Below are 26500 nucleotides of genomic sequence, written 5' to 3' on the forward strand. Positions count from 1 at the left end.
AGACTGGGTCTGACTCCTGGTTCCACCTCTTGAGAGCTATATGAACCGAGCAAGTTACTTCTTTCTTTGAGCTTGTTTCCTTGCTAAAAAATGTGATTATTAATAGTCCCAGTTATAAATGGAACCTATTTCAAAGCCTCATTATGACAGACAAGGAAATAATGTATGTAAAGCATTTTCCATAGAGCCGGACATATAAGAAGCATGCAATAAATACTGGCCATGACTGTTATCTTTAGGTAAAGGTAATGGGTGATTCTGGAGACTCAAAGGGAGAAGCTCCTAGTAACAAGTCAAAATTTTCACTTTTATTTTTTTGTGGTCCCAAATCCCTTCTTTAAAGTGGCTTTAATACTGCACATGATCCCTCAAAGGATGAAGTAAAGAAATATTCTGAAGAAGGTCCAGAGAAGTTATTTCTTTTAATTCTTATTTTCTCTGAGTATATTTAATATTTTCAAATGGTCAGCTGCTAGATTTTTATATAAGTAGTCTACATAAAAGCTAGAGAATCAGTATTGTTGGTCCAGGGACTTAAGGAGGTTATCATAACCATTTCATTCAGTGCTTAATGGTTTTAAAGCCACAAGATGAAATTTTATTGCAATTCTCCCTTCAGAATGTTTAATTTTTACACTCAAAATATAATAAAATATTGTCACCTAAAAAAAAAATCCCAAACTATTAATTAAAATACTGCAGTTCTAGGGGAGTTCCCATCGTGGTGCAGTGGTAAATGAACCTGACTAGTATCCATGAGGATGCAGGTTTGATCCCTGGCCTTGCTCAATGGATTAAGGATCTGGAGTTGCCGTGAGCTGTGGTGTAGGTCACAGACACAGCTTGGACCTGATGTTGCTGTGGTTGTGGTATAAGCTGGCAGCTGTAGCTCCGATTTGACCCCTAGCCTGGAAACCTCCATATGCTGCAAGGTGTAGCCCTAAAAAGATCAAAAAAAAAAAAATTTCTACAGTTCTATAGTAAGAAAGTTTGATAATCATCACATGAAAATAGATTAGGAATAGCAAAGAAACAGGGTAACACTATTTGTAGCACTTTAATAAAAGGGCCCATCAACATTTCCATTATAAACTCCATTTTTTCAAGGGTTTACAACATTGGTAGTACAGAGTCATTAGTGTTATACCTAATACAAAATGTCAGCTTGGAACACATGCATGGTTCTAACTAATAATAACTAATAAGCTTTACTGTCCCCAAAGAAGTAAAGGTGCTAGAAATATAAAAAATCCTCCTCTAAAACAATTACAAAACAAAAACCAAAACCACAAAACATTAAGGACTGATGGCAAAAAGCTCTCCAGTATTTGCATAAAGATTTTATAGATCCCAAGGTAGGATGGCAGAAAACACACACACACACACACACACACACACACACACACACACACACACACCACACACAGTGTATGGTTTATATTCAGACTCACTGATTTAGGATCACTCAATTTCAGAAGGAACCAGTCATATAAAGCCCCACAGCTGCTCTGACCCTGACATTGATCTCTCTTTCACAAGTGAATATTGGGACCTTTCCAGCCCTTTCCCTGCCACTGATATTATATCTCTGTACCTCTTCATTTTGCTGCAATACTCACTAAGGCTCTCTTACAATCCTTTGCTATTTTCTTTCTAAAGCCTTCTCCCCACATGCCAGGAAAAATGCCCAGCAGTCCAGGCCACCATCCAGGCTTTACCCTCCTTCCCCTCAAGATTCAACGGGTTCAGTGTCAAAAGGGTTGGTGCTTAAAACCCAGAGTTCCTCAAGTTCTGGGAACTGAGGACTCACGTCTAGTACGACTAGCATTAATTAATTAATTAATTAGTTTACAGAAGTTCCTAGCCTAGAGGTCAAATAAGAGCTGCAGCCACCAGCCTATACCACAGCCATAGCAACTCCATATCTGAGTAGTGTCTGCAACCTATACCACAGCTCATGAAACACCAGATCCTTAACCCACTGAGTGAGGCCAGGGATCGAACCTGCGTCCTCATGGATGCTAGTTAGATTCATTTCCACTAAGCCATGATGGGAATTCCCACAAATCAACTTTTAAATAAATTTTATGGCCCATTTAAAGTTGAGTACAGTTCCTTAAAAAGTTAAACAATTACCCTATGACCCACTGATTCCAATTCCAGGTACATAACCCCAAAAACTGAAAACAGGGATTCAAAGAGATGCTTATACACCATGTTCATTGTAGTCAGAATATGGAAACAACCCAAATGTCCACCAATGGATGAATGAATAAACAAAATGTGTCATATATGCACAATGGAATATTATACAACCACTAAAAAGAATGAAGTAGTGGTACATTAAAATATAGATGAACCCTGAAAACATAATAAGTGCAAGAAGCCAGACACAAAAGGATAACTACTGTTTGATTTCACTTATGTGAAATATTTAGAATAAAGCAAATTCATGGAGACAGAAAGCAGATTAGCAAGTCATAGCAGACCGTGAGAAGAGGAAATGAGGAATTATGAGTACAGAACACCTTTCTGTTTAAGGTGATGAAAAACTCTGTAAATAGTGGTGGTGGTTGTACAACACTGTGAATATACTAAATGCTACTAAATTGTACATTTTAAAATGGTTAATTTTATATGTGAATTTCAAATAAAAAATTGCATATAGACAGTATCTCTAAGTATATAAAAATTGAAATAGACGATAAGGTATGTTTCTGCTATATAAAATATATAGTGGGAACAGAACTGACTCAAAAGCTAGAAAATGTAAAAACATGGGTTCAAGTCCTAACTTAGCTGTTAGTAATTAGGCCATCTTATATAAACCATTTTCCCTATCTGAGCCTCAGTTTCATCATGTAAAGAATATGAATACTATCTGCTCTGCTCTTCTAAGGTTGAGATTCAGAAAGTCTATGGAAACTCTAACATACCAAAGCAAAGGTACTACCTTATATATATATATGTATAACATATAATAAGTGAAAAGTTGGAAGTATTAGAGCTCCAAAAAGTGTAAAGATGAATATATGCTTTCCCTTTCTAACACCTTATCTTTTCCCTAACACCTTGGTAACTAGGCTCTAGGAAAATCTTGGGAAACCATTATGTGAGCTAAAGGAGGTTCAGTATAATCCAGAGGGGTCCTTGGAGTTTATCAAGTTGGGGAAGCAAGTCTACTAGATCCAGTTTAGACCAGATTCTATCCTATGTCATATGGAATATAAAGCCCCGAAGGAAAATAAAATAAAATAAAGCCCTGAAGAGATTCTAGAATCAATCTGTAGGCCATGACTATCTTTTAGATGATACATGATCAATAGTTGGGATGGGGCCACTATAAAGCCTCACTGGTAATATATGGGATGGGAAGGAGAACTCGACTCTATTTTGGTTAGAACCCCTCAACAAATCAAGCTTCAAATATGAAAGAAGGAAAGGAAACAGAATTGCTAGCTTTTTCTTTAGTGGTACAAAGGTCTTGTATAGTTAACACCCAGTTTATCCAACACAATGAGTAAAAGTGGTCCACTTAAAAGAATTTGTTTTTTGGGCCTCATCTATAGCATGAAGAAGTTCCCTGGCCAGGGATCAAACCCAAGCCACAGCAGTGACCTGAGCCACAGCAGTGACAATGCCAGATCCTTAACCCACTGAGCAACTCAGGGAACCTCAAAAAAATTAGTCTCCTTAAAATATTTACAGGGAATAATTTAAAAATATATTACAGAATTATATTACCTAGTATTTAATTTTTAAATCATTAATATAACCAATATTTTCAAAACACTTTAGAAACCAAAGGAAAAATGCAAATGTGAAACCACATATTGGTTTATGAGCTATCTATTTAATCCACACAAAAGCATGTGCATAAAAATGAGCATACATGTCACTTGTTAGGGCAATAATAAACTTGTTCTAGGTAACTTGTTTTAGCAGGAAGAACCCAGTATTAAATAGGGTTCTGGTTGGCCACTTACTGGTGGATATGGCTGACCTGTGATTGAGCTTTTCCTGTGCCTGTCTTCTCTGTATAATAAATTTAGGTAGTAGTTTACAAAAATGTGGGGAGGGGTTTGTTTTCAATTATAAAAAGTAGAACCTTTTCTATAAATGAATTCTTCCAAGAAGTCAGCTATATTTCAAAGAAAGAAGTTCAGAGCTACTCTCTTTGAAGTAAGGTAAGAAATCCAAACACCTATGTGCTTGCTCCCTTAGTGTCCTGGCAGCTACAAGGTACCTCTGGAGAAGCCCTAAAGGCTCCACAGACCACAGTTTGAAACCAGTCAGGCCAGATAAAGCCAAAGGTCTCTTCCTGTTCTAGTATGTTCTGCTTTCACTAATGTAAGTAATTTTCAAATGTTTCATACAAAATGCTTATTTCTGGAGGAGCTCTTTAATTGTAAATAAATCTTTGGTAAATAGAGAAGAAAAAGTTCAAGAGAGCTTTCCAATCCCAATCTACTGCTACTAATTTACCAACCAACTTTACAATCTACTTTAACACTGCCATAAAATTAAAGCAATTACTTAGTCTAAATGAATAGATTTTCCACTCTTATATTGTGACACGTATATTATTTACTTTTAATTTGGTATAAATGATTTGAATTTATTTCCCATTTCTACCTCTTTTATAGGAGCAGCAATTTAAAGAAATAGATATATTTTATAGAAATATCTTTCCTTGAAAATATATACGTACAGTTTTTTCCCAATAGCTTACGTTACACTTAGATCTATTCAATCATTATTGGCAATCAGCCTTAAATGCCAATCTACCCTCTGGTTAGGAGCTAACTTGCTGCTCCAAACCATTTTTACAAACCTTCCTATATACCTTAATCCTTTCAAATGCAACTGTGACACAAAGTATTATAGACTTTTAAAAACCTGTTCTCTTGAAAAAAAAATTGTGGAGCATCAGTAACCAGATAGTATTCTCAAATTTCAGTGATCTAGTCCATGGAGCCGTCCCCTATGCATAGTGCTCTGTTTCATGCAGTACATGGCTTTAGCTGGCCAAATCTTTTTTTTTTCCCAATGAATCAGTAGAACAGTGAAGATCTTACTTTTTTTTAAGCAGTGGCATATCAATGAGGCACAGATGTGTATTCCAACTCTGCATGGATGAGCACACTGTTCAATAGTGCTGGCTCACACGGTATCAGGGCGAGTTATCACTTCCCATGAAGGCACTCTTATCACCAGGGCCCAGAGAGGTGGCTGCAAATCGCAGCCTTTTTATTTTCAAGGCAGTTCTGCTGAACATTCAGGCTTCAAAGATTCACACTTCCAAAACTCTATAAGAGTTTGTGAACGCTCAATTTGCCAAAACTGTTTACAGTGTAATTGGGCACCGTACCTGTGTCCATGAGATAGCGAAGGCGCTTCTCCACCAGCGCGGCACGGGTGTCAATTTGCTTTTGCTCATTCTCTAGTGCTGCCAATTCTCCTACAACATACTGACTGGTGTCTTTGAACCCTTTCTGTTAAAGAGAACAAACAGGAAGGAAAAAAAAAATCACTTGTAAGTTGCATTTTTCCTTTCTGCAAACACTTAGTAAAGCACTTACCTAGAGAACCAAATACGGCCTTAGTATCACCCTTAGTACCAAAAGGCAAATCCCTGTGATGCAAAAAACTTTCATATGTATTATATATAGCAAAATTTTGTAAATAGAGAAAAATCTCAGCTGTTTAGTGTTATATTTATAATTTAACACTCAGATTTGCCAGATTTACAAAGTTAACATTAAGTAGGAAAAAATTCTCTTTAGAGATGACAGAATTATTTAAGTATGGACAAGGATAGAAGATAATTTTCCCCTTGGTGACTGTCAAAAAAACACCAGTTACATCCTTAATTCAAAAGCATAATAAATGAAAATGGAGTTTTACTAAGGAATTGATTCTTAAAGAATCTATCCTGAAAAAGGTCAGATTTGTTCTTAGAAAAAATATCAAAAAGATAAAATTTCTTGTTTTCATAGTGACTATGTTTTTTATAGTACTTCAAAAAATGATAAAAGAGAAGTTTCTATTATCTCGTTATCCCTCCAGCTGGCTCCTGTACTTTAGCATGTCATTCTGTTGATGTATTACTAATTATTGTAGCTGTGAATTCTAACTTGACAGGTGGTTTTCAAACCTTGCTACACTGGATCTAATGCAACCAGTACAATGATTGGTTAATATTCCACTTAACTAGGTTTGAATTTCAATCTGAAATTTTACTTTTTACAAACATGCATGTGAAAAAGCTTATCCTCAGAAAGTTTTATTTGAAGTAGCAGTTCTATTATAGAGTACCAATACAGCCTTAATTTTTATTTTCATATTACAAAATTTAAATCTTTGGGGGCAGGGCTATTTATGGTATAGTTGCAAACTAATTATAGCTTTCTTTGGAGTGCTTGTTTGCCTTGTGACATTTCTAGGGGTAAGTTTTCTAAGTAGCTAAGAAATACTGAAGAACTGCTTAAGTGATTACTCTCACCACACCACTGCTACTATCAGCACTTACAACATTTATTCAGAGAAATAAATGTGAACAATCCTCTTCTGTCAAATCCCTTTCCTACCTAGAAGCACATTAATCTCTAAGAAGCCATAAGGAATTATCTTAACTCCATAAACAAGAAAAAAAAATCAAGAATTATGTTATTTATGAGGACATTTTGGAATTCTCATAATCAACAAACCTGTCTAACCATATGAATAACTTATTTGGAACTAGTAAACTGCACTCACACATGAACTCAATTTACACCAGCTTCTTGTTAAACTGATTATGGTAGATGAAAAACTTAAAAGTTAAAACATTTTAAGAAATCATGAAACTGATAATTTCTAAGGATAGTCTGATCAAATAAGTCACTGTATTTTCTAAAGATTCATACAGAGTGGATATTCTCCCATCTCAATATGAAATAAAACCAAAAAATTATAACAAGAGAATAAGTGCTTAATGGTAACTTTAAAATCTGGAATCTGGTGAATGCTTTTTTGTACCCATCTGCCAGACAACAGAGCATTTTCAAAAAGGACTTCGTTTCTCATTCCCATCCAGAGGGACAAAACAAACATAGTATGAGTAACAAAGAAACAGGAAAACAGAAGTGATAAGCAACATGTAAACTTCTTCGCTTTTACGGATTGGTTCAGTTAAAAATATTAGCAACATTTGTAATCAGATTTCTTAAGTGTGAGGATATAGTGTACTCAAATATTCTGTAACTTATACCAAATATTTCATCCAGATATACCAGTTAACTGCTCTCTGTAGTAAGATGTTCTAGGTCTTAGCAAAACAACTTTAAAATAAGAACTTAAAAGTGAGAAGATTTTAGGCAGGGCCCTAAAATATAGTTTGTAACACTGAGTACACTTGCAAGGATTTTTAAAGTCCAACAAAGACAATTTTAACAGTAAAAACAACGCAAATATTTACACAAACTGTAGATAATAAAAAAAAAGTAGCACCATTAAAGAGAGCTATGCTTCCAGACAAAAATTCAACTTAAAACTTGTTCTTCCTGCTTCTGTCCCGCAGCTGTCCATCAAAAGCAGCTTTCTCCCTGCGGTCTATCAAATATTTCCCTCACAAATCAATTTTACACATGATCAGCCCATACCCCTACTGAGCTGAACCTCCCCGTTAATTAAGTGAAGAAATTACCATATATATTATATTAATGCAAACATCATTCAGCTAGTAATTCACGGCTGATCTGGATAATGGAAAGGTTGAACACCCATTAACCCAAGCCAACAAAATGGGTTGGCTGAGAAATTCTAGCAGGTCTCATGTGACTTTTCCCTCTAACTGCAGCTCTGCGGTATCTGCTATTGTAATAATTAAAATCCTCCCGGTAGATCAATACTGGAATCTCTTTATGGGAAGTGCCCTGATGGAAATGTCTCAAGGAAGCTGGGGCTGTGGAACTCTGAAAAATTCATTTTTTTTATCTGACAATTATCACCACACTGCAGACTAATTCAACAGTGCACCCCTCTCACTCTGCTTTGAATGCACTGCAGATTGACATCTTAAAAAACCTAACATCTCATTTTAACAAATAAAGGCACTATTTCCACATACAGTTTGGAATTATCAGCAATCATGAAACCACACAAAAAATTAATATACATTAAGCACTTCATCTTCTGATGGCTTCCTCTGAGTTTCAGTTATCGCTGCCTTCTCCTCATTTCCTTTCTTTGTATCTTCCTGTATTGATCTCTGCCTTTTCATCTCTTAAAAAAAGGGAAAGACATGTAAAATTATTATAAAGCTTGATATTTGTGTATTGAAATGTGGATTTACATTATCAGCATTATATATACACATACATATATATAACAAAATGTTATTTAATCATAAGATGGGAAAACATTTTAAAAAGTGTTCCTACCTGGTCTATTCTCAACATATTGACTGAAAGACTGAAGTTGAGTTTTTCTGACGGTAGAATCCTTGCTAAACACAACAGGATTTCTAAATCGTTCTGTTGCTTTCTGTAATCGCTCAGTCCGGAGATCTTCTGTGCCATTCTAAAAGTAAAACAAATGTGGTAAGACAGTCCTGATCTTAAAAAAGTGAAATTACACATTAGTAAAACAACTTTTACTGATTTAAGATAATGCCAATTTAGAAACATTTTGAAAGAAAGAAGGATTGTAAAGAGCTTTAAATAGCTCAACTGCAAGGTCTGTTGCCTGTAACCAAAACCTCTGGGAGACATGGTTTAAATGGAGGATCATTCTTGATAACTTTGATTCATGAGATACTGACCCTGTGTCTTCTCCTGATCATATGTATCATTTAAAAGCCATGCTGCCTCTGTCTATGACCACCCCCACCCTGGCCCACTATTCTGCCCCATCCATTTGTATAGTCCCACAGACTTGTATGACAAGAAGAACTAGTTTCTAATTTTATGCCCATTGAGATAAACGACTAATGCTGGATGAAGGCTAAAAGGTAGGATTATAATACTACCCCACTGAACTGCATTTCATCAGCTATAACTTTCCAAAGCCAGATTTGTAAGTAAGCCCTTTACAGCTAAGGAAACTACAATTATCTTTTCCAGAGCTTCCTATGTTAATACTGGTAACAAATTCAAATGGTTCTATCAACAAGAAATATCCCAGAAGACTGAACCACTGCAGTGTGTGGAAGCTGCAGATACCGAGGTGCTGTGTACCAAACAAATATTTCATTTTATACCTAATCTTTTATTATTTTTATTAAGTGTTTTGAAAGTAAATAGGGAAAGGCTAAGATGCATGACTAATAGCTAAGCCTGCTGAATGCTGAAACTGGTTATCAAAAGCTACCAAGACTTTGCCCTTCCTCTGCATTGAGACAATCGGTAATGAGGGAGTCCTCCAATGGCCTATTCTCTAGCCTCAAGGAGGCCTGGGATACAGAATCCTCAAGGGAAGGTAACAGTTTATCCTTTTCCACAAATACAGAATGCCTCATTTATAAATGTGTAAACTGCATTTTATTAAAAAAAATAAAACCCCAAATCAATGCTGAAAGCTTCAAGACAACAGATGGACTCTATATGTTCTTTATAAGCACCATTTAAAAAATCCTAACTAAAAAGATCCATACACAAGACAAGCTATTTAAAGCATATCTTTTGTTGGAATAACTTTGAAAATAACTACATAAAAGATTTTTGGAAAGCAAAACCGATTTTATCCATTTAGATAATCAAACCTTTAGAAGGAAAATACCTCTTTCATTTTTTAAGTTATATATTTATTATTAGTATCATGATTAAAATATGCTAGTCATGTAGCTAGGATAGAAATAATTGTGGCTTTTGTTTGTTTGTGTGTTTGTTTAAGAAAAGTGTGTATCCTCCTGTTATCATAATAACTGCTCCAAAGTCTAAAACTCAAGCCTCTACCAAAGTAAACAAACACGGCTAAATATTTTGCGGCCTGGCAACATGCTAAAATATCAGTGTGATTAGCCAGCAAATCCCATCTTAAGAAACCTTTTTATGACTAGGGACTTCTGCCACTTTACAAATGTATTCCTCTAAACCCACTAATTCAGTTAGCCTTTTCAATCCATTGTATTATTCTTAGGCCAGCTTCATTCTGCATTAAATCCAGTGCAGAAAGCTAAATTGAACGCAAAAAATCAGACCTGATCCAGGCTTCCTTTTGTTCAAAGATAGAGACCAAAAGTCCTCTGGTGTTGCCACACACTTTCATCACCAATTTATAGAAACCGACAGTATAAGGGAAAAGCAATGAAAGTCATTGTTTTGGGACTTCAAAGCATCTCAGTGTCAGGGAAAGGAAATCCTTTCAGTCAGCAGGGCAGTCCCCATAGTCTGCAGGTGGGTGAAAAGTTATACAAGACTACGAGTGCCCTAAAGCTAGAGAAATATTAATGATACAGTGCTAGGAAAAGGGCGGGGGGTGGCCTGAGTGGAGATAATATAAATACTTCAAATCATCATCATCATTCTATAACGGGGCATTTGGCTAAAATCTTACACAAGGTAAGATTCCTACTAGCACAAAGCACATGCAAGTTATCTTAAACATTTATATTCAATCACATACCATCTTCAGGTATTAGTTAATCTAAATAAGTAGAAGAGTGAAAATGATAGAATATGCTAGAATTCTCTTAGCAATATTCTTGTTAGCAAAATATAAATGCATGCGGACGTCAAGAATAGTTCCTACCTTTACTGACATATCAATTTAATGTAGTAGTTTCTCTGAAAAATTGTATATGAATACTGATTGCCATATGGATATTTAATTTATTGGCTATTTAATGAAATTTTTATATCTTAATATTAAAGTGAAGAATTTGGAAAGAAATTAACTTTAGAATTATAAAATGCCAGTGGAAATTAGAATACACAGGTAACAAGTCAAATATTTGAAACAAGTAAAATTTACCTTAATGTCTTGCTCTGAACTTTCAGTTATAGCTTTCTGAGCAGCACTGGAAAGTGAATTTGCCACCTGTGGCTGAGTTTCTAGGAGTTTCTTGAGCTTCAAGTCCACTAACTTCGTGTTTTGTTCTGTTAAATATGCAAATACTATGAATAACTGAGAGAGATGCACTTACATGTATAGGCTATCAATTAAAGGACACCATAAAAATATTACTATATTAAAAAAAGAAAAGGACATTAGGGTTGCGAAATAAGATATTGGACCACACATATGCAAAACTCTTCATATATATATGTATACACAAACTACATGACATATTACACAACTGCAGTAAAACTAAACAGCCTTTAGGGATATTGACTATATTTCTTTTTTCCTTTTTTATTTTCTTCTTTTTATGGCTGCACCTGTTATGGAAGTTCCCAGGCTAGGGGTTGAATTGGAGCTGTAGCTGCCAGCCTATGCCATAGCTACAGCAACACTGGATCCAAGATACATCTTTAATCTACACCACAGCTCATGGCAATGTCAGATCCTTAACACATTGAGCAAGGCCAGGGATCAAACCCGTATCCTTATGGACACTATGTTGTGTTCTTAACCCACTGAGCCATAATAGGAACTCCAGTCTCTTTTTAAAAACTGAGATATACCCTAGGTTCATAGCAACACTATTCACAATAGCCAAGACATGGAAACAACTTAAATGTTCATCAACAGATGAATGGGTAAAGAAGATATGGTACATGTGTACAATGGAGTACTACTTAGTCTTAAAAAATGAATGAGGTAATGCTATTTGTAGCAACATGGATGGATCTAGAGATTTTCATACTAAATGGAGCTAGTTAGATAGTAGAAAACAAACATCATATGATATCACTTATATGTGGAATCTAAAATACAACAGAACAGAAACAGACACACAGAGGTGGAGGAAGGGGAGAGATGGACTGGGAGTTTGGAGTTAGTAGATGCCTACTATTACATATGGATAGAAAAAACAAGTTCTACTGCATAGCGCAAGGAACTATATTCAATATCCTGAGATAAATCATAATGGAAAAAGAATATAAAAAGAATGTGTATTATGAATGACTGAATCACTTTGACATACAGTAGAAATTAACACAACATTGTAAATCAACTATATTTTAATAAAAATAAGCGAAATTGAGATATAATTGATACATAACATTGTGTAACCTTAAGGTGTACAATGTGCCGATTTCATACATTTTTGTACTGCAATATGATTACCACCGTAGCATTAGTTAACACTTCTATCATGTCACAAGGTTATCGTTTCTTTTTTTGTGGTGGGAACAATTAAAATCTGGTCTCTTAGCATATATTCTTTGTGTGTGTGTATGCATATGACATATATGCATATATATGTATCCCTCCCCCAAGTCAGTCCCCTTAAAAAATATAGTCAACATACCTAAAAACAATTTAGTTATTCTACAGTTAATAGTAGCTATGCTTACCTGAAACCTAAGCCTGTATTTGATGCATATATTTATATAAGCAACTGTATAGGTTATGTATAATAAAACAAGGTAGATATTTAAAAGAGGTGATATATTTGATTCTAAATTATATTATTTTACAGTTTCGATTCTTCTAGTATATTAAATTTACATATATACTATCATATTAAGGTCTTAACATGATCTTAGACAGGCTTAGACACTGTTAGAATCCAATGTTTATGTGTATACATATATACCCAGCATTGCAACAGGGAATATATTTACAAATATCTCCTAATTAGAGTGCAGAAATGCAATAAATATTATCACATCTTGAAATGTATAAAGTATGGATAGAAAGTTAAAATAAATAAAATATGGCTATAACTTTTAAAATAAACAATTTCAAATTATTTTTAGCAAATAAATTAACCTCTATTTAACAAAATATTTCAGAAACAAATGGAAACAAATAATTCTATTTAAACGAATTCACTCAAAGCAACTCTTTAATAAAATGACTATAAAAGACATGCCAACCATTTGGTGAATGATATTTTTCATAAAGATTAATAAGTTTTCTAATTATAAGACTCTTAACAAATGCTATTATCATGACTTTCATGCAAATTTGTCAGTTTATATTGCAGGCTTCTCTTTTAAACAATATCTGATGAACTATGGTCAAATCAAGATAAAGATTAAACAATTTATTATTAAAACATTATGACTTTTATATACATATTAAAAAAAGAATTTTAGGGAAAATAAAGCAAGGATAAAAATCATAATGTATGCTACGTGCTTCCAGATTTCAGTCTGCATTCCTATTTCTTATTGCCATGAAATAAACCATAGCCTGAATTGGAAAGTCTGCCTATGCACATGCCAACACTTATTGGCAAGCTGAGAGTTGTAAACAATATATTAGTTAACTCCAAAAGATAGGAAAACTGAGATGTAGTTTTGTTTTTTGGGTTTTTGTTTTTTTGTGTTTTGGGGGGATATATAAAAAGTAGAGAAAGTATTTTTAAAAAGGACAAGAAGTCAAGCCTATTAGGTCTAATGTAAATCAATCTTTAAATACATTAAAATATCTCAGAAAGTGGCTATACTAAAACTAGAAAATTCCCCTTACCTTACCCAAGAAAGGGCTAATTTATTCTGTCTTCATAATGTACTGTTAAGTCAGGAAATATGTACCACTTATTCTGATTTTTTTTTTTTTTTTGTCTTTTTGCCTTTTCTAGGGCCGCTTCCACGGCATATGGAGGTTCCCAGGCTAGGGGTCGAATCAGAGCTGCAGCCGCCGACCTATGCCAGAGCCACAGCAACGCTGGATCCGAGCCGCGTCTGCGACCTACACCACAGCTCACGGCAACGCCGGATTCTTAACCCGCTGAGCAAGGCCAGGGATCGAACCCGCAACCTCATGGTTCCTAATCGGATTCGTTAACCACTGTGCCATGACGGGAACTCCTATTCTCACTGATTTTATACTTCTATGAATTGACTATTGAGACTTCAATTCTGTACTTATGGATGCTCTTAGTAGTAAAGAGATATTATTGGTTTCTGATAAAGACTTTGATGGTGGTTGAGGTGATAGGGTGGGTAAGCAACAACAAAAATATTTTTCAAAAAGAAAAATCAGACTTATTCAACTTCTACAGTATTTTAAATAGAAATAAGTAAACAGTAGTCCTAATTTTGGGTTAAACATTTAAAAAATTTCCTTAAATATCAGTATTCTCCTGAACTTGTGCAATTATAAATATACTGACCTGTATCTAGTAAAGTATGACTTATTTATTTATTTTGGCTGCAGCGTGCAGCAGCTTGATGTGGGATCTCAGTTCCCAGACCAGGGACTAAACCTGGGCTGCAGCAGAAAGAGGACCAAGTCCTAACCACTAGGCCACCAGGAAACTCCCTAAAGTATAATTTAATACTAGGCTATGAAGGAGCTACTGACAAAAGACATGGATTTTCTTGGGTGTTCCCTATAGTTAGGAAGACCCTGGTTGATTGTTTCTTGGAGAAATAAGAGCATGCTTCCAAACAGGGTAGAAGCAAAGCAGGTTAGCATTGCAGGGACATGAAAGGGTTGGGAAGAAGACCTGCTCTCCCTCCATGTAGCTTTTTATAGGAAAAGATAAATATTAGGGATTTCACTTCCTTACTTTTAAGTCTAAAGAGATTGTCAAAAACTTTTATTGCTATAAGAATTCAATTCAATAAGCATTAATGGAACCCCTCAGGTATACAAAGCTATCCGCTGCTGGCTTATAAAGGCAATGCATATAGAACACTCACCTATTAAAAAACAAGCAAATATCTTTACATTTTATACAATAACTTAGAAATTCAATTGCAAATGTGATTATCAGTATAATATTTACTGATATACAATATGAGAATAACAGTAGTCTTTATAAGCAGTTTTCAAAGTTTTATTATTAGTTATTAAGTACATATAAAATAATTTATTAGTAATTTAAAATTTTTAAGGTAAGCACAAAATTTACAAAATAATATTAGCATTAAGACTATCAATTCCAAATCAAATCAGAAAATCTGATCCATGGTTTAGATTTACATTTGAAATACTTCATAGGTACTACATCTATACCTTACAATATCACACCAAAATATTTAGGCTGAGAAGGGAACCAATCATGGAATGTTTACAAATTATCCCATATGACATAACATATAAAAGTGAATCTCAGCAATATGAAAAAAACTAAAATTTCACTATTTCAATTTTATTGCTAATTTTAACATTAAGCCTAAAACAAAATAATAACATAAAATTGATGGAAAGTAGGCATAGTATAGCCAAAAGATTTGTGAGGGCCTAAGATCTGTAATAAAACTACAAAAAGAACTTATTATCATTATTGATAAGATAATAATAAAACTATAACAGAGTTTGCCATGCAGCAGGACACAACATATTTATAATTTGAAATTACCGGGAGTATCAAGGTCATTTTCTAAGTTAGTAAGTTCATCTCCACCTCCTACAACAAAGCCTTCGGAAATCTCCTCGTTAGTATCTATCTCAACATTATCATTTTCATCTGTAGGAACATGTAGCAATAATGTTAGTATTTTATTTGTATTTTATATCATTTATCCGAAACACTAAGAAGAAAAATCAGTATATTAATCAAACTGAGGTAGGACATAGATGAGTAAGTTAAAAAATCAGTTTTAAGACACTTTTTCACTATTGAATTAACATTTACATTTTACATTCATATGTCAAAGATGAAGTGTCACATCAAAGCAGATGCAAAGGTTTTGACAATTTGCCACATGCTATCTTTGAATCACTAAACTCATAGAATCTCTATATTTTAAAATGTAATCTACTAGTAATCTCTAATAATAGCAAAAATAAAGTTGCTTTGGTAATAAAGTCAACAAATACTATTTCTAAATTTCACATTTTTATCATTTATTAGATATAATGCATAGAGAAACATATCATTCTTTATAAACTTGCCCCTGTATATAAATCATTTGCGTGAAGACTTCAATGCTTTTGTGCTATTAATGACATATCATCATAAAAGCACTATGGATGAATTAAGAGACAAGACTGGGACAAGGGTAGACAGAACCTTTATGCAAAAAAAATTCAGAAACGATTAAGATAATATATCTCAGAAGACACAAAGCTGGGAAAAACACTTAACATTCAAAATCAAGTACATGGGAATGAGGCAGTCATACTATTCTTATGCACTTAGTAAAATGCGCTAGGTCATAATTAATGGCATCATTTTTTTACATTTCCATTATATATTTTTCTTTTCTTTTTTAATTTTAGGGCCACACATGTGGCATATGGAATTTCCCAGGCTATGGGTTGAATCAGAGCTGCAGCTGTTGGTCTACACCACTGCCACAACAACACGGGATCAGAGCTGTGTCTGCGACTTACACCACAGCTCATGACAATGCCAGATCTTTAACCCACTGAGTGAGGCCAGGGATGGAACCTGTGTCCTCATGAATATTAGTAGGGTTTATTACCCCTGAGCCACAATGGGAGCTCTTTATTTTTTTCTTTTTAAATCCTAGTGATAAAATTGGTTAAGTGATTTTGAATAACATACATTTAAAAAGGCACAGCAGTAATTTGATTTGTATATTCAAAGTTTAGTCTTAAATTCTGCTATTGACAGGCAATGTACCTTTTGGAGAAATACCTGTCCAGCTCTGGGAGTTAAAGAATATCCCTACTACTCTACAGTTTATTTTTCATAAGGCAACTTATATTAATAATGAGGTATTCCAAAGATTATCACAACTGAGAAATTCCAAATTCTATAGCTTTGGCTTAAACATTCAATATTTGTCCTTTTCCCTGTATAACTTTGTGTTTGATTTGGGGCTTTGCAAGTAAATATTTACTATGAGCATTAATATTAATAATAATAGTTTCCATTTACTGAAGACCTCCTATGTATGATGTAAGCCATTTAGAATAAAACAAAGAGAAAAAGAATGAGAAATGCCCCTGGGGGCGGGGGGGAAACATTGTTAAATGCTTTCAAATTCCGAAGGTATTATAGTTGGCTACATTATATATGTATAATCAGTTGAGAGATCTTTTCTAATCAACTGTGCTTAGTACAACTATTTAACTAATTCCATAAAAGTCAGCACCTTCATCTCAATTAGCCTTAAAAATTTTTCTCTAGGAGATCCCATGGTGGGACAGTGGAAATGAACCCGAGTAGTATCCATGAGGACTCAGGTTCAATCCCTGGCCTCACTCAGTGGATCAAGGATCCAGCATTGCTGTGAGGCGTGGTGGGGGTTGCAGGCGTGGCTTGGATCCTGCACTGCTAGGACTGTGGCATAGGCTGGCAGCTGTAGCTCCGATTCAAACCCTAGCCTAGGAACTTCCATATGCTGCGGGTGTGGCCCTAAAAAGGAAAAAAAAATTCTTTTTTAAATGAAATTGCATATATTTCCTGAGTGCCAAGTAAGTGTTCAGAACGCTTTCTCATATTACTTTGTCAGAGATAGTTTACTACCAATAGTTTTTAGAGTACTTTGTTGCTGCAACCAGCCTCTATTGGTTATTACTGACCATAATTAGAGTGAATGCACAAAATTCAACATTTGTTCACTTATTTATTCCAGAAACTTCTACTGTATATTGGATTTGCAATTTACAAAACACTGCTAGATGTTGAAGAGATACCAAGTTGTTTAAGACAGTTATTCCACTGTAGAGCTATACATTCAAATGGCTAAAATACCATGTAAGACAGTTAAGTATTATAGGGTAAAAAATAAGGTATAGTGCAAATTCCAAAGGTGAAAAGATTCTTTGCCAGTAGTACAATAGATTATTTTTTGGAAGCACTAACTTTTAAATTGGGTCTTCAGAAATGTACAGGATTCCAAAAAGGACAACTGAGGGAAGGGCCTTACAGGCATGAAAGCAAGAAAGGGTAGGTTATGTTCAAAGAATAGCGTGAAGTCCTATTTCACTCAAGAATACTTAAGGGTAATGATAAGAGGTAAGACTTGAAAGGTAAAACTGCAGAGAGCATTGAAGGGTAGGATAGGAAGTTTAGATTTTACTTGGTAGGAACGGAGAGACATTGGGGCTCAAACATAATCAGCAATGTGCTTTTAATTTATTAGCAGTTCTCTATTAAAATGTCTTATGGTAATCAGTTGTGAAATATATATAAAATAATTACTAGTGATATAAGCACTGAAGCTTATGTTCTTTATAAATTACAGTAGCTCCAATATTATTCCTAAGATACCACTCTTGCTCACACCCTCATATGTGAAAGAAAAAGTGACCCAGGAATAAACATGGGAGTGTACTAGCCATGTGACCTCATCCTTCATGTGAGATTGCTCACTAAGATGATGGACTCTAGAACAGAGATTAGAGGCAGGAAAGCCAGGTTGGAGACTGTTAGAACCCCCCAGGCAAGTAGTATGGAGAGCCTAACCTATCATAAAAGAACTGGGAGTGGCTGTGACTTGAAAACCAACTGGATATTGAGTGGTTGGGGGATGGATACTGAAGAGAGGAAGAGTGAGGGAGATGTCAACACTGACTCTCCAGCCTGAGTGACTAGAAGGATAGCATTGCTGTGAAAAGAAGCTACATCTGGAATGGTACCTGGATATGGGGATATGCAGTGGGATCTTCATTACCCACTTCCATAGTGCCAGGTTCCTGTCTGATGTTAAACAGGTGCCATTCATTTTATTTCCTGGCTAAATGAAATCTCTACCTACACTACCAGTCATAAGTAATGCTGAGTGGGTTAACTCAATGTATATATATGTATTGTTAACTTGAGATAAAAAGATTACTACTTGGTAGGGCAAGAGTAAAAACTGATCTCCTATACAGTTCAGATTTTCTTAAGAATAGATTTCCACTTTCTTTCCATCTACTGACTTCAGTTGTATGACGAACACTCGAATGCTTTTCAATAGTTATGTTACACATTTCTTAACACCTATGGAAATACTCTACATGCATTTTAGCAAACCAAAAGTGCATGTGTATCTATGCACGTATGTGTTTAAGACACTATATATATATATATATATATATATATAAAATAATGATATAAATATTACATCTTTATGGCTAACCACTAAAAACCCAGTAGGTAACATGGCAGAAAGTACACTAGAGATCTGATACACAACAGAAGGTAGTTTGCAAGTATAGCATGTATAATGCATGCAGGAAAAGGTAAAAAGAGATTGCATATACACTGGAATGAGACAATGCATTCCAGCTGACACTGCATGGCACTATAAGCAAAATGAAGACCCCAATGGTATGAAGAATAGTACAGCAATAAGGCCAGTCTTACAACACTTATCATTTATAAATAAATTGAGTGATAAACTAGTGTTATCTGGTGACAGTAAAAAAAAAATCTATACTTAAAAAAAAGATTTTCAGGCTACCATTAAAAACATATTCAAAATAAAATTTCTCATTTGTCTCATGATTTTTTTTTTTTTTTCCTTTTTTGGCCACCCTTCAGCATATATGGAGTTCCTGGGCCAGAGATCAGATCCGAGCCACAGTTGTGACCTATGCTGCAGGTGCAGCAATACCAGATCCTTTAACCCCATGTTCCAGGCCGAGAATCAATTTATGTCCTGCACTGCAGAGACGCTGTCAATCACAATGTGCCACAGTGGGAACTCTCCATTTGTATCATGATTTTAAAATTCATATTGAAGGTTCCCTATAAAATTCCTAACTTTAAAAGATATTCTACAGGAATAAAAGACAGAAAACAATACAAATATTATTAATAGAATCTGAAAATAAAAATTATTGAAGGCCTATAAGATTTTATTTTGATTCAACAAATTTAGATAAATCTATTTGCCATAACTGAAATAAGGATAATGCAGGCACAGGAACATTCTCATGGATAAAATTAATTTTTTTCTTTATTGATATGAAATGCAAAAACAAAGTACACCATTCCATCTAAATCAGAGAGGCAAAAATGTCGGTTTAAAAGTTAAACGACCCTAACCTAACTCAAACCAAAGTGATGAGCCACAGAATAAATATACATATAAACATGTATATATATGTGTATTCATATAATATACAAAATCTATATCATATATTATATACTATGTAATATATATGATACAATATCATCTTAAAACTAGATAAATACCTTTTTTGCGAGTGCTCATGGACCATTAACAAACATTTAACAATTATTTGGCCGAAAAAGAAATCAATTATACTTCAATAAAATTTTTAAGAACTTATTAATTTCAAGCGAAAATTCAGGCCATATTCTCTGACTACAATACCATACAACTAAAAAATGAAAATACCACACTTCATCCCCAAATAACTATGTTGCTAAGATCAATACAATAAATGAACCCATGAGTTTGTTACATAAAATGAGGATTTTATTTTATCTTATTTTACTTTATTTTATTTTATATTATTTTATTGTATTGTATTTTATTTTATTTTGTCTTTTTAGGGCCACAGCCACAGCCTATGGAGGTTCCCAGGCTGGGGACCAAATTGGAGCTACAATTGCCAACCTACACCACAGCCAAAGCAACATGGGATCCAGGCTGTGTCTGTGACCTACACCACAGCTCACAGCAACACTGGATCCCCAACCCACTGAGCAAGGCCAGGGATCAAACCCACATGCTCATGGACACTAGTTGAATTCATTTCTTCTGAGACACAATGGGAACTCCAAAATGAAGATTTTAAAAGGAGGCTGTTTGGATGTGACCTGGATCCTGCGTTGCTGTGGCTGTGGTGGAGGCCAGCAGCTGTAGCTCTGATTCGACCCCCAGCCTGGGCATCTCCATATGCCGTGGGTGTGGCCCTAAAAAGCAATAGACAAATAAATAAATAAATAAATAAATAAAAGGAGGCTGTTATAAGTCTATAACTAAAAAAAAGCAGAAATTGAAAAAACAGAACAAAACAAAACATATGTCGTATACCACAGTATCACCTGATTTTTCCTCTAAGTCATAAAACTATGTCAAGAGAAGGACAAGCAAAAGCTAGGCTGCAGCTCCTTGGACTGATTCTGTTACTGTGCAAAAATTAGGCTATTTCTGGTCACAGTAAGATGCAAGTGGGTTGCCTGACTACATGGCTTTACATGACCTAAAATACCTTGCATACATTTTCTGTGGACATCATGAGGCTGATGACATCTCACCTCCGACTTACTAAGTTTTCTTTCCTCAGCGAGGCTGGTTGATGAGATTGGGAAAAATGCAAGCTTTCCAAGCAGGTTCAGGCAATGACTCTTAGTATCATGTTAAACACATTCTCGAGGCTGTGCTTTCACCTTATTATTTCAGCTTCTAACTAGCCCCTCTCCTTCGTTACAGTAGACCACTGCTTCCAAAAATCTTCTGATGCTAGTCCATCATCTAGGCTGGTCTCTACTTATTTTTCTCTCTTTCACACTTATTCTGACCTTATTCAGATAATTCCCACTAGACATTGGAAGAGTAGACACTAATTTGTTAATTGTTTCCCCTGACATATCAACCTCACCTCATAGGGTCATTGTCGCTTAGAAATTATTCTCTTGTGAAACCAAGTGAACTTCTAATTTGCCATGCAAGGGTCAGCAAACTATAGCATGGGGGCAAAATCCAGCCCACCACCATTTTAGGGTAAATAACAAGCATGCTCTTTAATTTGCACATTGTTCAAGGTTGCATTCAGCCTATAAGCGCAGAGTTGAGTAGTTAAGACAGGGACCATCTGGCCTGCAAAGCCCGAAATATTTACTCTGGCCCCTTCCAGGAAGCTTGCTGAATCCTGGCCCAGCACTGTGGCTGGCACTGCTAAACAGACAAACGCATATGTATGAATGGTTGAATTCTGGGCAGGGATTTTGCCCTCTGCCTTGTCCTAAAGGTTTGACACTGTGGCCTTGAGAGCTTCAGCTCAGACCTTGAGGCCAGAGCAGACCCAGTCAGATCCATACACTTTCATGAAGACAGGCCAATATCCATCACTGAGGTTAGGGAATAGGTCTATTCTACTCGTTGTATGTCAACCTTAGCTGTGATTAAGAGCCTACTGGCTGATACGTGGCTGCTTTCAACATACAAGGTATGGTATGTCCTATGAGAAAAATGGACCCTGGCCACGTGGATCTCTTTGGGGAACAGAGTCTAGGCTATCTTCTCATAAGTCATCTGTTGAACCATATCCCATCTTCATTTCATCCAGCTTTTTCTATTCTAGTCTATACTTCTTTGCTAGCTTTAGAGGTCCAATCCTCATTTGTCCTTTATTTACTTGGCTGAGTATTGAGTGATGCCAAATTAGGTCTTCCCTTTCCCCAGTTACCAAGTTGGGAAGGTACCCATTTGGGGGTTGTGACACTAAGTTTCTACCTAGTATAGTCCTGCCTTAGCCTCAACTGGTGTTGGATGATAGAGAAAAAACCAATTACATGGCTGATTCATCCTATACCACTAATCAAAAATATTTTAAATCTTAGCCTTCCCAGAGTTCGCTACTCATTTAGCATTGTTACCATTGCTCATTGCTGGAAAAAAAAAATTAAAAGAGACAGTAGATGCCTCTCTATCTTAGTATTACTGCTCTCCTGTGGGTTTACAATGCCACAGGGAGCTAGTGTTAGTAGCTTTATGACAGTCTATCTGGAGGGTCAAGAATATGAGGCTTTTTCTATCACTCCGAGATATAAGGAGGTAAAGATTTTTAAAATTTACTTAGAATAGCTGGAATTTTTATGATATCAAAGAAATACCTTGTTACTAAGAAAAAATGAAAGCAAATAGCATTATATAAAAATAACTGTGAATAGTTACTATTGTCACTATGAAACTTCAGTTGTGAGTATAGAAGCTATAATAAAAATTCTGTATGGTAGTTCCCATCATGGCTCAGTGGTTAATGAATCCAACTGGGAACCATGAGGTTGCAGGTTCGATCCCTGGCCTTGCTTAGTGGGTTAAGGATCCAGCGTTGCCATGAGCTGTGGTGTAGGTTGCAGATGCAGCTCAGATCCCGTGTTGCTGTGGCTCCGGTGTAGGCCAGCAGCTACAGCTCCGATTAGATCCCTAGCCTGGGAATCTCCATATGCTGCAGGAGTGGCCGAAGAAATGGCAAAAAAAAAAAGACAAAAAAAAAAATTCTGTATGATAGGAGCTGAAAAGGTAAGATGAAGGATTTAACTAAGATACAAACATTCTGAGAACACCAGATGGACAGATACACAGCTGTTTGGGAAAACAGCTTTCATATTTATGGGATAGAAGGTGATATAGTCATTAGTTGGAATGCTCTACAACAGTGAGAGTTTAATATAAGGAATCAATTAACAATAACAGCAGTAAGTTTCAGTTTACCTTGAAGAAACTTATCATTGACCTAGAAATTGTTTCCTTTGTTTCGGTTTTCTAAGGTATTATTCGAGTCCTCACTTGCCTACTCTCCAGGGTGATCTTAGCATTTAAGATTAACTCAGGACAAGTACCTGGCATGTTTTGGTAGATAAATAGGTTACACACCTTTGAAATTAAAAAAGCCCACAGGCCTCCTGAATATACTACTCTTAAATAAAAATGTAAAAAGTTCCAAGTTAAAGATGTCCAAATTGAGCACTGAGAGGCAAAATTAAAATTCTCTTTAATTATGTATGTAGTCCTTGTCTGAACATCAAGCTTAGGATAATTACTACAGATACTGAAAAAGACCCTCTTCAAATAAGGAGACTAAGAAAAAAAAAATGCATATGGGACTTGTTTGGCTCTAATGCTGGAGTGATGTTAAGACCATGTTCCAAATATCTGGTTCAAAGTGAAAATCTTTCATGCCAAAGCTCTCCAGTAACAAGTCTTGTGATCTAGATGTTGGACTTTGCATATTAGTCATTTCTAACACAGTTAATGAGGCATCATAGAGAATCACAAAGCAAGGCCCATATGAATTTTCTCCAATATCATATTCTTAGTATTTCCTGAGTACTTTACATACTTACCCATAATCAAAGCACTTCTTGAGTTGCCAAAGAGTTGATTTTGGAATGGCAATAGTCAACTTCTGATTTACTATGCTTTCTTTAAGTTTTTTTGCAGCACATCAATAGGCTAGAAACTTTAAGTATTAGATGCACAACATTTTGAAGTAAGAATAAAAAGTCCCAAAAGGTCCATTGCGGATTTCTGGGTTGTCTGTAGAATATGATACAAGATTCTTTAGCTCACCTCCAGATGCCTTTGACCTTTCTTTCAACTTTTCTGCAGCCATTTCACCATAGCTGGGAAGTTCTGACATCTTCACTCCAGATCGAGCTTCTGCTATTAGCTGACGAGCTCTCTCTCTCAGCTGCCGACGTCGCTCTTCATCTTGCTGCTAAGATATATTGAACAGTTGCCAACTCAGTAATTGACAGAAATGCAATTTCATTTTCAATCTGATCATCATGATAGTAACTGGTTTACAGCATGGTGCTTGGCCCACATTATAAATAGGATGCTCTATATCAGTTGGATGTCACACCATTTTTAAAAGACATCCAAGAATCAGATTTTTAGAAAACATTTACAAATTATTGTATTAAAATGTCTGTTAAAAATTCAAACTAGCCTTTAAAGAATGTTTGGCAATATAATTACAGAGAAAATAGCAGGATTTACTATTAGTAAAACAATCAAGCTTATAGAAAAAAGTCATAATACTGAAAACAGAATTTCAATTAATACCTCATTTTTAAAGACTCGAATGTAACTGGCTATTTTCTGGTCAAGGCATAGAGCACTGGCTAAAAGATATCTTTGATAGCAGAAAATGCTGCTGCGTCATTTTGATCAAATATAAGAAACGGTATATTTAGGGAGTTAGAGCAGGAATGGTGATAGTACATTAGTCCCAGTTATCCATGTTGGTAGTTTTTAAATACGACTTGAGTAACTGATGTACTATCCCCATTTCTTTCTCCCTACACCAGGATGCACACAGAGAAGGAAAAGTAAAATCTAATGTGGGTTTTGATATTTAAAATAACTAAAAATGATAGAGAAGTAACTAAAATAGGTTTTGCCTCCAAAAAAAAGGGTCATTATGAATCGCCAATAATCAATGAGAAATTGCTTTGTAAACTGGAAAGTATATGATAAAGCATCATTATGATAAAACAAAGCCTCAAAATAATCTGGCCCCAGCATATCTGTGTAGTTATCTTCCTTTAACCTTTCCCAATCTCCATAAAACCTCACACCTATATATACGGAATTGCTTGTATCACGTAGTTTCATGCACTCATGGATGTGAATTTATCATTTCATTTTTTTGGAATTTTCTTCTCTCATCTTAATTCCTACTCATTCCTCAAGATTCAGCTTAGCCCACTAAACTCCCCCTGATTATTCTTCTCTCCTCCCCACTGTGGAATGAAAGCCTCCTTATTCTCTATTACTATAGTACTGTGTGTATGTGTGTGTGTAATCACTTTTTAAAATAATTCTTGTCAAGTTCAACACTCTACAAATGCCTCCTTCTCAGCAGAACTGAGCTACTTGAAGGCAGGAGCTAGATCTGATCTATCTTTGGATCTCTGGTCCTTAGCACATACCTTCGTACTTGTACTTGCTTTTTAGAAATTTCAGGCATGAAAACTTATAATTTATACTCTTAATGCTTAAAATATAGAGGGAAAGATAAAACAGTCAGAGTAAGGAGGTGTGATCAAAATGTATCATGAGTTCAGAAAAAAGAAAGCATCTTTTTGGCTGAGAGACAAGCAGAAAGCATCATGGCATCATGGTTTTTGAGTTGGGCCTACAGAATGAGCAGAGATGGAAATGGGTTACTCTGGAATGAGTAAAGATGGAAAATGGGTTACGTGGGTCAGTGTGGGAGAGACTAGGAGGTAGGAACAATACACAGACACAGAATCAAGAAGGTATACTGGGGGAAAAATATGTAGTTTAGTTTTTCCTGAGCATAGAGCAAAAATAATGACAGGAAGTTCCCATAATGGCTCAATGGTAACAAACCCGACTAGTAGCCATGAGGTTGCGCGTGTGATCCCTGGCCTTGTTCAGTGGGATAAGGATCTGTGGTTGCCATGAGCTGTGACATAGGTCACAGGCACTGCTTGGATCCTGTGTTGCTGTGGCTGTAGGCCAGCGACTACAGCTCTGATTCAACTCCTAGCCTGAGAACTTCCATATGCCATGGGTGCATGGGTGCAGCCCTAATAAAAGAAAAAAAAAAAAAAAAAAAGACAGACAGACAAGGCAATAAACACAAAGCTGGGTAGATAGATTGTAGGGGCCCAGTCCAACAGGGTGAAGTATTTTGTTTTTATTCGAAAGACAATGAGGGCCAACTAAAGGTTTGTTTTTATGTATGTCTTTTTTTTTTTTTTTTTTTTTTTTTAATTTTGAGGTCAAGGCAAATGACCAACCAGTGGTGTACTTGAGAAAGATGAAAGATTAATCTGATAACCGTGTATACAATAGGCTGGCATAGAAAGACTAGAAAGAGA

General features: G+C 35.5%; 1 protein-coding gene across 16 annotated transcripts in view; it reads right to left on the minus strand.

Moving 5' to 3' along the window:
* Positions 1-26500, minus strand: part of EHBP1 (EH domain binding protein 1) — a 350789-nt gene that overhangs the window by 40107 nt on the left and 284182 nt on the right. For 4 of the 16 annotated variants that reach the window (XM_085019086.1, XM_085019083.1, XM_021087472.2 and 1 more), the window contains 6 exons: positions 24216-24363; positions 15407-15514; positions 10954-11078; positions 8424-8562; positions 8159-8265; positions 5372-5495 (listed from right to left, as the gene is read on the minus strand). In XM_085019086.1, the coding sequence (XP_084875212.1) occupies positions 5372-5495; positions 8159-8265; positions 8424-8562; positions 10954-11078; positions 15407-15514; positions 24216-24363 (751 nt within the window). Of the gene's footprint in view, positions 1-5371; positions 5496-8158; positions 8266-8423; positions 8563-10953; positions 11079-15406; positions 15515-19882; positions 20604-23009; positions 24364-26500 lie in introns of those variants that run through there. The other 12 variants (XM_085019092.1, XM_085019089.1, XM_021087477.2 and 9 more) reach the window with 4 other exon arrangements.

Source organism: Sus scrofa, chromosome 3, assembly GCF_054392235.1.
Source record: "Sus scrofa isolate SSC_HxYL_T2T_F1_AM1 chromosome 3, Sscrofa_HxYL_maternal_Yorkshire_Landrace_v2.0, whole genome shotgun sequence".
NCBI classification, from domain to species: Eukaryota; Metazoa; Chordata; class Mammalia; order Artiodactyla; family Suidae; genus Sus; species Sus scrofa.